The sequence below is a fragment of the Neomonachus schauinslandi genome, chromosome 1 (assembly GCF_002201575.2).
Source record: "Neomonachus schauinslandi chromosome 1, ASM220157v2, whole genome shotgun sequence".
NCBI classification, from domain to species: Eukaryota; Metazoa; Chordata; class Mammalia; order Carnivora; family Phocidae; genus Neomonachus; species Neomonachus schauinslandi.
The window spans coordinates 60,046,836-60,063,296 of NC_058403.1; the positions used below are offsets into that span (position 1 = coordinate 60,046,836).

The window sequence follows — 16,461 nt, forward strand, 5'->3', positions numbered from 1 at the left end:
GGAGTTAACTTAAAATGATCACCAAGATTCCACATAAAATTCTTTCATTTGGTGATTTGCTATATGGATCATTAGAGCACATTAGTTCAAAAGATAATGGAATAATTGGTGGTAGTGGTGTTGGCGGGGGAGGTATTTGTATAGAGATGGGGCACTGAACAGAGGTTAAGAGTTTGGATTTAAAGTTTGATAGACATGAGCTCAAATCCAGACTCTATACTTCACTGTCCTTCCTCATTACAGAAGACAGTGCTTTGTCTAGAGTCATATTGCCTCACCTTCCTCATTTATAAAAAGCTGGAACCAGAGTCAGGGAGGTCCACTTTGAGAGTACTGAAGGAACCCAAGATAGCCTGCACTAGGTTTGTGATAAAGAAAATGGAAGGGAGGGACAGAATTGAAATTGAGAGATACGAAGCCTCAGAACTGGCAAGAATAGATGTAATGGATGACGGTAAGAAGGAGGAGTGTCAAAGGTAACACTCAGGTTTCTGGGTTGGGCATCTAAGTGATGCCATCCTCTGCCAAAAGATACGTAAGAAGAGATAGAGATGACCATGAACAAATACCAGTTTCCCATCCTCACCTATTCACTGTAGCAGGTTCTGAAGCTGCCAGTGACTCCACAGTTTGTAGCATGCTGGCCAGAGAGATAATCTTGCTTGTGATTCTATTGACTTGTTTAATTTCTCAGTTTGTAAAATGAGTTTTAACCAGTGTTTGTGAATTTCTGGAGCCACATGGTTATGGGTGACAAACCCTTAATGATGACTACCTTTTTGCTAAACCAGCCCTAACCTGGATCCAATTCCACACTTTCTATCACCTCCACCTCTCACAGTCATGGCTGTGGCACCTCAACATAATAATGCCATGGTACGTGGCTTCCAGCCCCTCCACTATGGGACCAGGAATGCAGGTCCCAGCTGTACAGTTTTGTGGGAGAGTTCCTCCTTACTCTGGATGTTTCCTTCTATGTGGTGGGACTTATTTAGTATGCCTCCTTGCTCTGAGACCCACAAGGAAGGAATAACTTTGACTGAAAAGTCTGGGAAGAAGAAATGAGGTTTCTTTGGTTCATCTCTTTCCTTGCTTCCTTTTGGGACCAACCTTCTGGCAGGGAATGGGGGTTCACCTCTGTTTCTTCACACTAACGTCTTACTCAGGCTCTCTGCTTCCTGCTCTTAGGTGAGTAGGCCTGCCCCATTCCAGGGCTGCCATGATTGGAGAGGTAGGTCCCCCACACTAAGTACTACCTCTATCCATCTTAATCTCTAACAATGGGGGCAATTGGGCCTCTCATACATCTCCTTTACTTATTTCTCCATTTGTTTAGAGCCTGAATAACTATGTAGTAAGTTATTTATTAGCGCCTCAGAGATGCCAGTATGGGAAAGGTGACAGCAAATTAAGGTTGAACACTTTTAGGTGCATTAATTTTGGGATAGGATGACACTGGTCATTTACAAAGGCCAAACACTTGCTTCTCTCCTTGAAAATCTAGGAAGTTTCTCCTACCAAGGTAAATTCACAGATAATGATAAATGTACAAAGAAGTCATTGTTCCTAATATTTCTCAGATGACACAATGGTGCAGGTCTGTTCACTCATGGCTTATTGGAATGAACATTTTAAAATTCATTTGTAATGAATTCTGTATAGGTGAGGCTAAGAAAAATTATTACAAATCACATTGTAGCATGCCTAGTATAGTTAAAATAATAGATGTCCATGCTCAAAATATCGTTATAATAAAAATGTGGCTTAATAATAATGCTGCACAGAGTTCATTGCTATTCTTTATGTGACTTTGGAATAGCCTACAATTTTCAAAGGACTCTTCCAGTCTTTATTACTTCAAAATTCTGGGTTCTGAAAATATTAATAAGGACTTTCTTTGTCTTATATCACCAATAACAAGAATTTTTCAATTAGAATGAATAGGATAACAGTGACAGTGGTCTAGCAAGCAAAATGTCATTCACTTAATCATCCTAATTTTTTGGAATAATAATATAAAAAGAACAAAATTCTTAATAAAGGTCTCAATTTGTGGGCATTTACCATGTCAGCACTCTACTAGGCTTTAGGTATTCTTTTCATCCAAATAATAGCTATCAGAGATAAGACTTATTAACCCTAGCTTATGAATGAGAAGACAGATCTACAGAGGGTTAATAACTTGTCCAAATTCACATAGCCAGCACTTGATGGAGTCTAGATCTGAACCCATGTTTTGAAGCCCATGCTCTGAACCTCTCTGGGCTTCCATTTGAATGACACTCTTCCTTTAAAGAGAAATGAATTCCTAATAGGGAAAAATACCATTTAGGGGAACATGTTGGTAGCTTAAAAGGTAAATGTTCTATTTCTGCTATTAAAGGGTACCAAAATGGCACAGCATGCAGTGACCTAGGGGGTAAAAACCTGCGTTAGAAATCAGGAGTTGTGAGTTCAATTTCTGCCTGTGCCACTTAGATGATCATCTCCTATGGGTGACATGTTGACTTCCTGGGCCCCCCCACCTATAAATGGAGATGATGACCCCTGTGATCTGTCTCACAGGTTTGATGTAAAGATCAAACGAAATCATGTATATGAGAGCACGTTTAACACCTGAGGTGATTACTTTTATTATTATTATTTTACATTTACTATCTGTATTACTATTATTCACATGGTGTTTTGGAAGGAAAGAGGGCTGTGGAGTTAGAACTGGATCAGAATCCCAACTCTACCTACCACTCACAAGTTCTTTGATTTTATGGCCAACAATGCTTATATTCTCTGAGCTCTGTTTTTGTCCTCTCTGTAGATGGATGATTTGATTATCTTTCAGGGTTAGTGTGCAATGGTGGACAAACGGAGGAGGGGCAGAGAATAGAGGCAATAAGAAAGGTACTATCTTTAGAGAATTTAAAGATAATAGAACTAACTTAATCTTTTTTTTTTTAAACACTATGTCCCAGAAATACTAAACTTAACATACTAAATAATGTCAGATAAAGTAAATATCTCCTTGCTGGGGCAGTTCAGGCCCAATACACCTCCCTCCTTGGTTAGCCACTGTCAATGTGATGACTACAGTGAATCATACAAAACCTCTAGCACAGTCTTGGTACTCTGAAAGAATTCAGAAAATTATGGTTCTTGTTCACATTGCAAAGTTATGGTAGAAGATTTCAATACTCTGGATTCATACTGGATATTTCCTCTGAAGGTCCCATAATAGAGTCATAAGCATTAGGACATGTCTTTACTGAAACCATGCCAAATATAAGAATAAACTAAAGGTTGGCATGGAGAATGCGTAGCTGTAGCTATGAATATCCAGAGAAAGTAGCCACTCTGGTTCCATTATGAGCAGTCATTTTCTTGAAGTCTCATCATTAGGTGATTTTTGAATCAAAGCACTGAGTTCAGTTAAAATGCATATATATTATCTGGAGACAGTGGATGTCTCCAGTCCCAGTTGTAGATTCTATGGTAAGTAACCTCTACCTCCTCTAATAAATGGCTATCAAATGTAAGCATGAGCCTTAAAAATGCCAGGGTCCATGTCCCCCCTATCTGTGTTGAGTTAGTTCTGGACATCAATGTGGAGGCAGAGCTGAGTTCAAAGGGAGACGAATAGAGGAGAAAGAAGTTATGGCTTGGTAGTGTGAACCTAGTTGGAGACATCGTTGTGGGAAGGTGGAAAGTAGGAATATTAGCTGGTTAATGGGATGGAGGGATTGCTTGAGAGTTGGGGGCAGCTTTGGAGAAGTATTTCTACAGAAACAGGAGAAGAGTTCAGTTTAAGGAGAATCCAGATAAACTTAACAGTCTGCATTTATTGAATGTTGACTATGCACTAGATATTATCCTCAGGATACTGGACACTAGGATGAGGTAAACCCAAGTAGCTACTTTTAATACACTGTGAGAACTGAAATTGAGAGAATCTGTAAGGAAAGCACAGTTGTCCCTAGGGATGGTATCTGGAAGAAATCAGCTGTACTGTAAGTAAGATACAAGAAACCAGAAGTCCTGTCTATTGTACTAGTAATAAGCTTATTTAGTTGAAGAGATTTCAGGTCAATAATTTAGCTTCTGTAAACTCCAGGACCTCTCACTACTTAGAAAATAGATATTGCTTGTCAAATGGCTATATGCAATGCTCTAAACCAACTGTGGAGAAGGATTATCCAAGAGAAGTAAAAAGGAGAGACCGTAGAATCCAGCTTATGACGTAAACAGGAGAAACTGTTGTGTCTACATCTTTTATTTACTACTCTAGCTTCTCAGTGTCCTGCAACAAATATCTGTTGGCAACTGAGTAAATGAATCAATGAAATGCTTGTAGGAGAAAATTACCAGCATTGGGATTTTTTTTTTCCAGTGGTACTCAGGGTCTGTTTCATTACAATAAGCTATTTAGTCATTATTTATCTTAGCCATCCTGATCCCCTGAACTAATTCCAAACCCTGTGTTTTGAAAAGGAAGAGGAATCCTTTAAATAATGGGACACTTTCACATTACAGAGGCTTAGATGAAGTGATGCAGGTAATACTGGATATTTCTCTGTAGGACCAAGTTTTTCTAGCCAGACCTGGTTCTGTAATTCAATCCTGGAGACTTCATCTACTTAATACAACTACATTTAAAGAGGACATATTGTATGAACAGTACAACAGGTACAATGGCTAGTTGTTTTAATGTAATATAAACACAGCTTATGCAGTGTTGGTAAAAAAGGTGATTACAAAGGAAATTGATATTAGAATATATTTCCTGATTTGTGACTGTGTTTGAAGAAATGTTAAGAGGGCAGACTTTACCTATAAGTTTTTACCTACTCATTCAGTCAACATTCACTGAGCAATTTTTATAAGGTCAGGTATGTGCTAGGTGCTGTTGTTTAGGACATACATTCTGTATGTTTAACTAAGCTCATTATAAAACTCCATGTAATTTGTTATTAGATATCTTTTCAGAATCTTGAGGTTCTGTCTATATTTTTCCATGGTTCACTCATCACTAGGAAAAGCTCACATCTTCATAAAAGCCTTTTCTTAAAAATTATCAGTATTTTCTTCTGCTCTAAGTTACACTATGGGGACAGCCAAGAAGGAGCAATGTCAGACTAATTGCGCTAATAATAATAGGGCCCAGGCGGCTGGCTTTGATCTTGGGAACCATCTGCAATGCGGGCCACTTTGATGTTTCACACAATGGAAGCATAAATATTTTCTATGTACTCCATGATTGGACTTTCAGAAATCTAATTAAGATGAAGGTCAATTAAGAGAAAATGAAATCTTAACTCTAAAAGTCAGAGAAGAGGTGGAAGATGATGGCATGGCTGTGTGTACATAAAAGAACCTAACTAACCTAATTATAAACTTACATAAACACCCAGAGAAATTGCCTTTCATGTGAAAAAAAGGTCCTAAAGCATTTTATAACATTGAGATCATTAATGTGTCTTTGAAACACACCCAGCCCTGAAAAAGAATAGTAATACTGGCATTTCAAAACTCTATTACTAAAAAGAAAAAATCGCAGACAGCGCCCGGACAAAAGCACTTCAGAGCTCATCAAATGTATCCCTCGCTTCTTGGAAATGATTGCCATAAGTGTCTATGGCAGAGTCCTATGTACTGGATTCTTCTAGATATTGGGGTGAAGGAGATTTCACTGTCTGTCTAGGAAAGCTGCAAGGCTAAAGCAGGGTAATGGGAAATGGTGCAGCCTGGCGTAGACCAGGTCACCTCAGGCAAGTTTCCTCAGCTCTCTGTGCCTCAGTTTACAAATTTTTAAAGTATAACTAATGATGTTTATCTCATGAGTTTACTGTGAGAATTAAATGTAATTCCGTTAGTCCAGTACTGCCCATGTTGGGTACTAAGGATTGAAAAACGCCTTCTCTTCCTCTTCCTCCTGAGAACATGGGCTTTAGAATCAAATGGGCCAGAGTCTGAATCCCTTTTCTTACACTTTCTTCTACACTGGAAAAGCAATTTTACTTCCTTGGGCTTCAGAGTCTCAAACCCTAAAATGGAGTCAATTCTACCTACCATGACAAGGAATTTATATAGAATTTATATAGAATCGCTGGTACATAGGTAACTGCATGGAAGGCTTAAGATAATGAGAAGTAGTTTACAATGGTCTAGAGTACATTTTCAAATATGGGTTAACGTGTTTGTGCATGTGTCTCTGTGTGCCTATGTACATGCATGTATGTGTGTTATATGTGCATATGTATATATGGGTGTGTAGGGGATGTATTTGTATGTGTGTGTGCACTAAATGCATAGAAAGGGAGAACTGTCAGGATGTCCCTTTGTCCCTGTCACTAGCCACAATTGTTTGATGTGGGAACTTGAATTTGAATGATGTGAAAAGTCACTCCTAACTGAACAGGGTAAACTAATTCTCTTTATTCCTTTGCTGGATGACATACATCATATGGATCCACCCCCGCCCCCTGTCTTTTGAACTACATCTAAGGATCTTTTCATCTGCGAAGTTCAAAGTATGCCCATTACCTATGCATCTCAGTGAAATCTTCGTTTCTAATGCCCATACTTTGGGACAAATAGCCAAACTAATTTATCAAGTATCCCTGGTAGCCATTGGAGACACATGATAACCTGACCACAGTGACTTGAATTTGTTCTCAAGACCAGTTAGTTAAATAGCAGAAGATGGGTTATTGCCTTCTGATAAACAATGCAATAAGAGAAATTCCAGTTGAAGCAGATATGAGTTGTTTCTTTTTTCAAAGCGGTGTGACCTTATTCTCCACAAAGACCAAAATAGTGATTGCCAGAAATGCTAGGGCTGTCTGATCATGTTTTCTTAATTCTGTAGTCTGAGTAAAAGACAGACTGTATTGTTAAATGCATTATGGGTTATATTTAGAGTTGGTAGAGTTGATTTATCTAGTTCAAAGGCCAAGTCCTGCCCTTGGATGTGTCCAGTGTATAAATGTGCATCCCTGACCAGAGGGGCATCTGCTTGAAATGCGATGTTCTTTTGTTAATGGGATCTTTAGAGCTTGCTCGTGGTAGACGTGGGCCCTGGGCACACAGCACCTGCTGGCTTTTGCTATACTCACAGTTCACAGTGACCTTCACTTGTCTAACATCCGCCGAGGAGACTTCATTGGCAGCTTTGCACTCATATTTGCCTGACTGCTCCCTGGTGATGCCAAGGATCTCCAGATATTCTTCTTCTCCTTCAAACTCTCTCCCTGAAAAACAGAAATTTGCATGATTGTTTTTTAGGTTTAAAATATGCAGTAGAACACCTATGTTTTCTTTTCAGAAGCAGTAAATACACATGGTTTTTTAATAATTTGACAATGCATTTGTCTGAGGTCAGGTCCCACAGAAGCAGACCCCAAGACAAAAAGTCATGTGAACGTGATTGTGGAAGGAGCGTTCTCAGGAAAAACCAGTAGGTGAGTAGGAAAGTGGGACCTGGAAGAGAAAGAAGCCAAGAGAGGGTACAGGTCTCATCCCACACAGGGTAACTTGGTTTAATCCATCAGGGAGCTCTGGGGAAAGCACATGTCCCACTCAAAGTTGTCCTGCCTGAGGGTCAAGAAGCTAGAGTGTTTATGCATCTACACCCATTAGTCACTGGTTGAGGGCTCAGAACACAGTGGGAATTGGGCACAGAGTTGTAAGGGCTCAGAGGGACTACTGTTGAAGCACTGTTACCATCAGTTACACCATGTGGCAAAACACGCTTCCGACCAAAGTTGTTATTAGGAAAAGTGGTTTCCTTTTGAGAAACTCATTCTTCTCCCTCAGATTCTGTGGAATTCTGTTTACAGAGGTCATGTTTAAAACCCTGTCATGTAGTTATGGTTTCCTTGCTCGGTGTCAAACTGCTTCATCATTGAGGCTTTCAGACTAGGAACCAGATAGATGAGGATGTGCTGCTGATGCTGTGCTTTGTGACAGACTGTGTCACATGGCGGGGGGGAGGTGGTAGGGAGCTCAATATCATTGGCTTAATCAGTTAGGATTAGGGCTCTGGAGGTCCTTTTTGGAAAGTTCCGCAAAGTTGGTTGTGTCCATTTAGTAATGAAATTTCAAGACAGGCAGGCTTGTTTAATTCCCCTCCTGTGGAGTATAATTGATTAAATGACTTGCTTCCTGGAGAGGGCGGGGGTCGCGAGAGAAGGAATAGGAAGTGGGAGGGGAGGAAAAGGAACTGATGGAAAAGAAGATGAAGAGGAAAGGGGATTGAGCAGGGGAAGAGCTTGGTCAAAAAGGCCTACGGACTTTAACTCCAGCTAAACTGAACCCTCTTTAACTCCAGCTAGATTGAACCCTCTAAATTGAACAAATTACAAAACCCCATTGCTGTTGGGTTAGGATAAAGCAGTTGGGGAGGGTGCAAAAGGACACGGTCCTGCCCCGTGAAGAAATCTTGCTCTTGGTCATCCCACACTAAATGGTACCAATTAATAGCTTTGCTCAAATGCCACAAGCTATTTTCTTTTTCTGGAAATTCCCCAATGGCCAAATCAACATAACAGACAGCTAGCACAGAGACAAATTCACTGTCTAAATATGTCAGCCAACCCTGTTAACTAGGCTCCCAGTAGAACACAGGGCCTCTTTGATAGCATCCTATAACACAACTGTCAGGACTATTCTAAGCTTCAAGTCTTTTGTCAATTGTCACTATCACTAGTGTTGAGGAGACTACACAATCCCAACAACAAAAGGCAGTAGTTATATAGAATTATCTGGTTCTGGAGTCCTGCACATTACCTAGCACATGTTTCTACTAAAAATGTTTTAGAATTAGTCTATTAAGTAAATAGCTGCATATTATCTATAAAAGATTAATTTTTTCCCTTGTCTGTGTTTTCACCTTTTTTCTTCTCCACATTCAGGGAAACAGACCTGACTTAACATGCTGCAGAAGTAGAATGTTATAGGAAAGAAAACAGAAATCTTAGGAAGGGTAATAGTCTGCTGTACTGGATGAGCTGGGAAGAATTTGGGCTTGGAGGAAAAAAACAATCTTTCCTGCATACTTGCAACTGTGGACTGAGAGTCATGTCAACTAATTGATGCTAAAATCTTGTAGCTAAATGCAAATACCCTGAAGACAAATGGCAATGTTGACAACTCCAGGCCAAAATAGGTGTAAACTCATTAAAAAATCTGGAGTGCACGGGCGCCTGGGTAGCTCAGATGGTTAAGCGTCTGCCTTCGGCTCAGGTCATGATCCCAGGGTCCTGGGATTGAGCCCTGCATCAAATTGGGCTCCCTGGTCAGCAGGGAACCTGCCTCTCCCTCTGCCCGCCCCCCCCCCAATGTGCCTGCTCTCTCTTTCTCTCTCTCTCTCTCACAAAAATAAATAAATTCTTTAAAAAAATCTGGAGAGCAGCGGTGGAATTGACAGTAAGACAGCATTACTGATTTTGAGAATAATGGTATATTGTAATAAAAGAAGAGTTTGGGGCACCTGCGTGGCTCAGGTGGCTCAGTTAAGTGTCTGACTCTTGGTTTCTGCTCAGGTCATCATCTCAGGGTCGTGAGATGGAGCCCAACATCAGGTTCCATGCTGAGCACCCCTGTGCCCCTTCCCCAACCCCTCCCCCTGTTTGTGCACTCTCTATCTCTAAAATAAATAAATAAAATCTTTAAATCGGGCTCCCCTGCTCTGCGGGGAGCCTGCTTCTCCCTCTCCCTCCACCTGCCACTCCCCCTGCTTGTGCTCTCTCTCATTGTCAAATAAATAAATAAATAATTAAAAAAATTAAAAAAGAAAGAAAGAAGGGTTCCAAATGATTTCTGAATGGTGTAGGATTTCTTCCCTGCCAGGCCCCCACCTCCATCAACCTCATTCTTGGGTGGGTACTGAGCTGTCCATTAAGAACAAGTGCGGTCTTCTTAGAGATGGCCAACAACACTGTATTCTTTTCGATTCACTGGGGGAGAAAGGGTATGCCGAGTCCTCTGCTGTTGAAAAGCTGGACAGGGCATCTCTGGCTGTGTCCTGAGGATGGATTTGCTGGGTGGAGTTGTTGGTTCAAAAAAAGGTGTGTCGAGGGTGCCTAGGAGGCTCAGTCAGTTAAGTGTCTGCCTTCAGCTCAGGTCATGATCCCAGGGTCCTGGGATCGAGTCTGCTTCTCCCTCTACCCCTCCTCCCCCACTCGTGCTCTCTCTCTCTCTCAGGTGCTCTCTCTCTCTCAAATAAATAAATAAAATCTTAAAAAAAAAAGGTGTGGTGATGCCAACAGAGCCCCCAGGTGGAAACAGTCACCATGACATACCTTTTATCTGATCAAGTGCAGTTTTTTGTTCAAAGCATGGAGTACACGTTGTTCACCTTGAGTCAGAATTCTAAAATGCGCTCAGATTCTCTTGCTCCTCTCCCTTTGCCCCGGTATATCTGTCCCCCTCAGGGCACTTTTCCCCTCATTCTTTCAGTTCACTCTGTCTAGCTGCTATCAACCCAAGGGTCCTGTCCCCATTTCCCTCTACTCTCTCAACCTCAAGAAGGCTCTCAGGCCAGAGTGTGACACTTAACCTGTTGTGACGTTCTCTGGTTGGAATAAAGCCCCCTGGCTACAACGTGGGCCTTTCTCTTGTTCCTATCTATTATTTTCTGCCCTGGCATAAATGTTTACTTGAAATGCAAATTTCAATATTTTGGTATTTTAAACATCTCAACCTATTTCCACAAGCCTGCTCACGTTGCTGAGTGTTATATTTATTCTGGGATCTGGTGTTTAGTTTAAATCTCCCTTTGCTTAATGTGCTTTTGTGTCTCCTGGCAATTTTCAGCTACCAGGCTAAATAACTTCTCGTCCTCCTCAGTGGATGCGCCTTTCAAACTCCTGCACATAATTAGCATATCCCCTCGTAGTCACTGTTTACTCAAATTGTACATATTAGTTCTTTTAATATTTCTTCATAAGTCAGAAAGAAGGGCCTAGAGCTAACAGCAAGAGGAAAGTGCTCTCTTCGGTGTTCCCTAACATAGAGGCAAATCAGCCAGGAATCACACCAATTAAAGTATGCCAGGTGCCACCGTCTTAGCAGCTTCAGAATATTGTGCTTTGGTGATATTTGTGGAGTTCACATCCGAAATGTTGATTGATTCAGATTTCCAAAGTCAACCAGGCATTTGGAAGCAAGCAGCCACTTGAAATTAAATACGTTCCCATGGCACTGGTCTCTCTCCTCCTTTCTCTCTTTCCTCTCTCTTGCCCCCACCCCCCTCCTTCCCCTTCCCACCTACACATGTGCATACAGACAAATAGCGATTTATTTGTATTTAACCATTCAGTTGAACTTTTAGGAAACAGCATACAAATTCACTAAAATCTAAATATTTGCTTACTAAACAGAACAGGCCTATTCTTGAAAATTCCTCAGAGATGACAACAAGTGCCCTATTTGAGATTAAAAAAAAAAAAAGGCTACTACCCTAATAATCATTATGATATCTTTCTTTTTCTTTATTTGAGGTACAGGAAATAGCATTTAAAAAACTTGTTAAAATTTGAGCATTTTATGACTTTAAAAATGTAGAATTCCAAGGATTCATACATGTTAGGACAGGGAGAAATCATTTTTTCCCCCTATTCTGAGAAGAGTCTTAGTATAATATCTCTGCAGATCATTCCCTCACAGAAGGGAAGGTGGGTTTGAAATGGGATTGACATTCTCTTTACTCTCCTAAATTTGAATATTTACTAGTGGATGTAAACAGATTAGCTTTAACACAAACACACATACAGATTAATGAAAAGCAAAGGAATGGAGCTTGCCTTGCAAGGTACGTGTGCTCGTATGCGTGTGAGTTTGTGTGGGCCTGTGGTTGGAAAGAAGAGTGAACAGTGTGCGCAAAAGCAAGCTATGAACTTCTACCTCTAAAAATAAAAGAAAAAAGGATTGCGAATCAATGATGCCATTTGAAGTTTTCTGTGCTAACTTCAAATACTGTAACAAGTTTCTGTTCTTACAGTATGTTTCATGTTTTATTTTCTTTTTCCTAAGGACGTACTCACCTGTTCTTCTCTTTGCTTCCTTCCCTACTTTTTTTTTTTTATTATTATTGGCACATCACGTTCTACACAAACATGCAAAAAAAAAAAAAAAGGAAGAGGGAAAAAACACAAGAAATCTGAAAAGAAATATGCCTGTGATGGAGTTCTGTTTATATTTCCAGCCATGCCTCTCTCTAGATCTTTGAAGTTTTGTTTCTCAGCTTCACATTCCAGCTGAGAGATCCTTTAGCATTTGACAGTGTTTCTGTCCAAAAGTTGAAACCACTTCTCATCCCCACCTCTCACCACCCATCGTGAGAGAGCTGGGGGGGAGGTAAATGATCCATGACTGAAGGAAGACAGGGGTGGGGGCAGACACAATTGTCATTAGTAGCAATCATAAGAGAATAAGGAGACAGGGAGGAACACTGCATTGAAGACATACAATGGTGATACAATAGGGATGATTTTAAGGAAGAGTTCGAGGGATGGAAATGAAAGAAGAGAGAGTTCTCTAGAGAATGAGGCATTTGACTATTGAGATATTTGAGCTACATGGAAGGGAAGGGCTTGGTTACTCTGCTGTAGAAATATTCCCCATTTGAATAGGAAGACACAACAGGGTGTGGATTATGCAAATTGGTCCCATGCCTTCTGCAGCCCCAAAGGGTGTAGTTAGTACCCAGAAACCAGAGGCAAGCACAATGCCAGGAAAGATTCACAACTGGCTTTGGCTCTATGAATGAGCATGAGCCAAATGAAGAAGAACGCCCTGGCATTATTTTTCTTGGCATCCAGAGAGATCCAATTCATTATGGTTTGCATTTTTTGCTTTCACATACAAAAAATCAGCTAGCTGACAGTTTGAGCTCAGCATCCAACCGGAAGCTGCCATCTACACATCCTTTTTATTCCTGGGGCATGACATTCTGTTATTGTACTCATACTTAACCATTACCTCCTATCTGGTGTCAGTTTTTAGAAACTGTTCTGCCCTTCTAAATGCTAGGCTTGAAATCAGGATTCCCTATGTTCCTTTTTTTTTTTTTAAGATTTTATTTATTTATTTGACAGAGAGAGACACAACGAGAGAGGGAACACAAGCAGGGGGAGTGGGAGAGGGAGAAGCAGGCTTCCCACTGAGCAGGGAGCCCGATGTGGGGCTCGATCCCAAGACCCTGGGATCATGACCTGAGCTGAAGGCAGACGCTTAACCCACTGAGCCACCCAGGTGTCCCTATGTTCCGTTTTTTACAAGGGGAATTGTATCGATAATAGCGAATCTTCCATTGTAGGGACCATATCTTGTTTTGCTCATCATTGGACCCCTCCCCTCTGCACCAGGGTGTGCAGCATGATGCTGGATGCTGGGGTGCTCCAGAAATATTGCAGAGTGACTGCTGATGGAGCTACCACTTAATAAACACGTACTAGGCACTGTGCTAGGTGACTCAGATATTATCTCATTTAATGCACAATACTGCGTTCGAGTGCTTACAGATGAGGAAACATGGGAATCCAGGTTTAGAGAAGACCTTAAAGGAACTTGCCCAGGTATATAAGGTTATTAAGGAGAGCTGAGGTTTGAACCAGTCTGTGGGCTTTTGGAGCCCAGGTTCCCAATGAAGCATGTCTGCTTTTATCACTACAGTGCCCTGAGATGCTATCGTTAGCTGGTCTCTTAGCTCTCAGAATCTGCTCTATTTCTGTCTACTGAGTATAAAATGGGAGTTTGAGAATGGGAAATGGGGAATTTCCAAAACAATGTGGCTCAGTTATAGATAAAGAAAGTAAGAGACAGCCTTCAGTTTTTATAAGGTTTGTCCACTTAACTTTCTTATTGAAAGAACCAAATGAAGCAATATATGAGGGGGAAAAAAGCTGATAGTTTAGAAGTTTAGCACCACCTACTTATTTATAGAAGCCCCACCGAAGACACTGGTGCACACAGATGCCAACAGGAGCAGTGTAGAATGGACTTCTTATATTGGGAAAGAGTAACTGGGAGGAGTGAGTTTTGAGGAAGCTGAAAAACACAAGTGCAGAAAATCAGAGCTGGCAAATTGTGAAAGGGTGTGGCAATCTGGCTAGCCTGCTTGAAACAGAGTTTTCCATATAGGAGAAATGAGCAGCATGATGTGAGGCGTGGTGTGAAGACTCTGAATTTACTGTGTTAGTACCTCTGCATCTCAGTGAAGGTACAGATGGAGCCTTCCAGCACCCACAAGGTACTGAGTAAAATAGCATTTTTTTATAATGTTTTTTCCTTCCTTCCTTCCTTCCCTTTCCTTTCCTTCCTTCCTTCCTTCCTTCCTTCCTTCCTTCCTTTCCTTTCCTTCCTTCCTTTCCTTCCTTCCTTCCTTCCCCTCTCTCTTCTTCCCTCTCTCTTTTTCCCTCCCTCCCTTCTTTCCTTCCTTCTCTACCTCCCACTCTGTCTTTCATTTCTGGAGAAAACACAGTGTATAAGCATGGAATTCCTTGTTTAAAATCCTTTTGGGCACCCGGGCAGCTCAGTCGGTTAAGCGTCTGACTTTTGATTTCGGCTCAGTTCACTATCTCAGGGGCATGAGATCAAGCTCCACATTGGGCTCTGCTCTGAGCGCGGAGTCTGCTTGAGATTCTTTTTCTCCCTCTCCCGCTACCCCTTCCCCTGCTCCAGCTCTCTAAATAAATAAATAAATAAATAAATAAATAAATAAATAAATAATCTTAAAAAAAATAAAGTCCTTTTTATATCAATACCACTTATACTCAGTACCAGCTTCTTGGTGCTAAATCCTACATTCTGTTGTGCTAAGTGGCCTGTGAACTGCTGTTGAAAGTGGAGATGGTTCTTCAAGGATGTCAAATAGTCATCATCAATCCTGACTAATTGGCAGTGGCTGCTGGGAGGATAATGTTGAGAAGGAATCTGAGGCAGAGTCTGGGCTCAGTGGAAAAGAGTGGCAATGTCTGTGAGAGCAGAAGAAGGGGATGTGTGCCACATACTTGGACTTTCACTTGCCCTGGGTCCTCCTGTAGTCCATTTGAGTTTTCTTCAGTATGAACTGTATTCTAATGCAGCACATATGTTGAAAGTTAAGGACTTCCTGGGTTTGAATGCAATTGGCACCACTTGGGAAATTAGGAAGGAGTGCTTAATCTGGAGTGAAGATAATGAGTTCCATTCTTCACATGGTTGGTATCAGGTTTTCTTGGAACATCCTGGAGAGTACGTTCCTCAAGCACCCAGAAATACGGAGTTATTAAGGGACTGGGGCTACGTGTGGATTAAATGTGTAATAATAGACATTGGTGGGAATTCAAACCACTGTAGTAGAGACTGCAGAACATTTGTATGACATAGTATGATGTCCTAAAGTGGGGACTCAGTGTCTTACTTCATTTTTATTTTCCTAAAGGTGTGGGGAAGAAGAGGCAAGGAGGTAAAACCAGAAACAAAAACAAAAACAAAAACAAAAAAACAAACCAAAAACCTTGGAAAAGTCCTTTGGAATAAAATAAAAATAAAAATTCCAGCAGGTGTCTGTTTTCTGGATGATTTCATAAGAAGGGGGTGACGTAGAGATTAGAACTGGTGGTCATAGGCAGCAACAACCATGATCTCTCACCATTGCCATCAGAGCTGTCGGGGTGTCACGTGACCTGTCATTAGCGTCTGCCATGGTTGAGGATGAAATATCCAGAGAGGTGAGGAACAGCGGTTGCTGTTCTCAAGAGTCACATAAATCAATCGGCATTTTGTAAGTGAATGTGTTAAACTCAGCAGGGCAATTGCACTGTGGAAGGATCTCCAGGCGTAGTTTTGTGACTGCCCCAGAAGCCTCTGAAAGGTAATTAAAACAAAGCAGGCAATAACCCCATCTGGCCCTCTGCCCTTTCATTCTAGGCCCCCATGTTGCAGTGACCTCATTTGGGCTCACCCCCAAATGCTCGCCTCACTTCTCCGGCTAGCCTCGCTGCTAAGTGAGCTGTTCGATCCAATTTAGAGAACTGTTCTTGCTTAAAGTCAATAAATAAGTAATGAAGAGAAAAGAGGAGTAAAGAGTGGGGGTAGGTCAGAAAAGGAAATGGGTTAAGCATGAACTAAATTGATGTTCTTAGAATGTTCCCGTTTAACATAAGGCTGGCAGCTCCGGGCTCCACATGAATAATCCTGAGGAGTCTGGCAATTTGCTTCTTGCTTTGGGCCCAAAACGTAGGAACTAGGAATTACCCCTATCAACACTCGGCTTGGGTTGCAGCCCTGTGTGTACCAGCACCCCTCCATCCTGGCCCCGGGTTTTTTTGGCCTTTCTGGGAAGCAGATGGATCGCAGCGGGAGTGTTGGGAGCGCTGGCGTCGAGGCGGGGGGGGGGGGGGGGGGGGGGGAGGCGGACCCCCCCCCGCCCGGGGGGGGGGGGGGCGGCCCCCGGCCGCCCCCCCCCCCCCAGCAGGGCAGGCGTGG

General features: G+C 41.7%; 1 protein-coding gene across 2 annotated transcripts in view; it reads right to left on the reverse strand.

Annotated features, from left to right (window-relative positions):
* LOC110582418 (limbic system associated membrane protein) overlaps nt 1–16,461 on the reverse strand; it is a 654,509-nt gene that overhangs the window by 34,761 nt on the left and 603,287 nt on the right. For both annotated transcript variants that reach the window (XM_021692444.1, XM_021692443.1), the window contains exon 4: nt 7,107–7,241. In XM_021692444.1, coding sequence (XP_021548119.1) covers nt 7,107–7,241 — 135 coding nt within the window. The remainder of the gene's footprint in view (nt 1–7,106; nt 7,242–16,461) is intronic.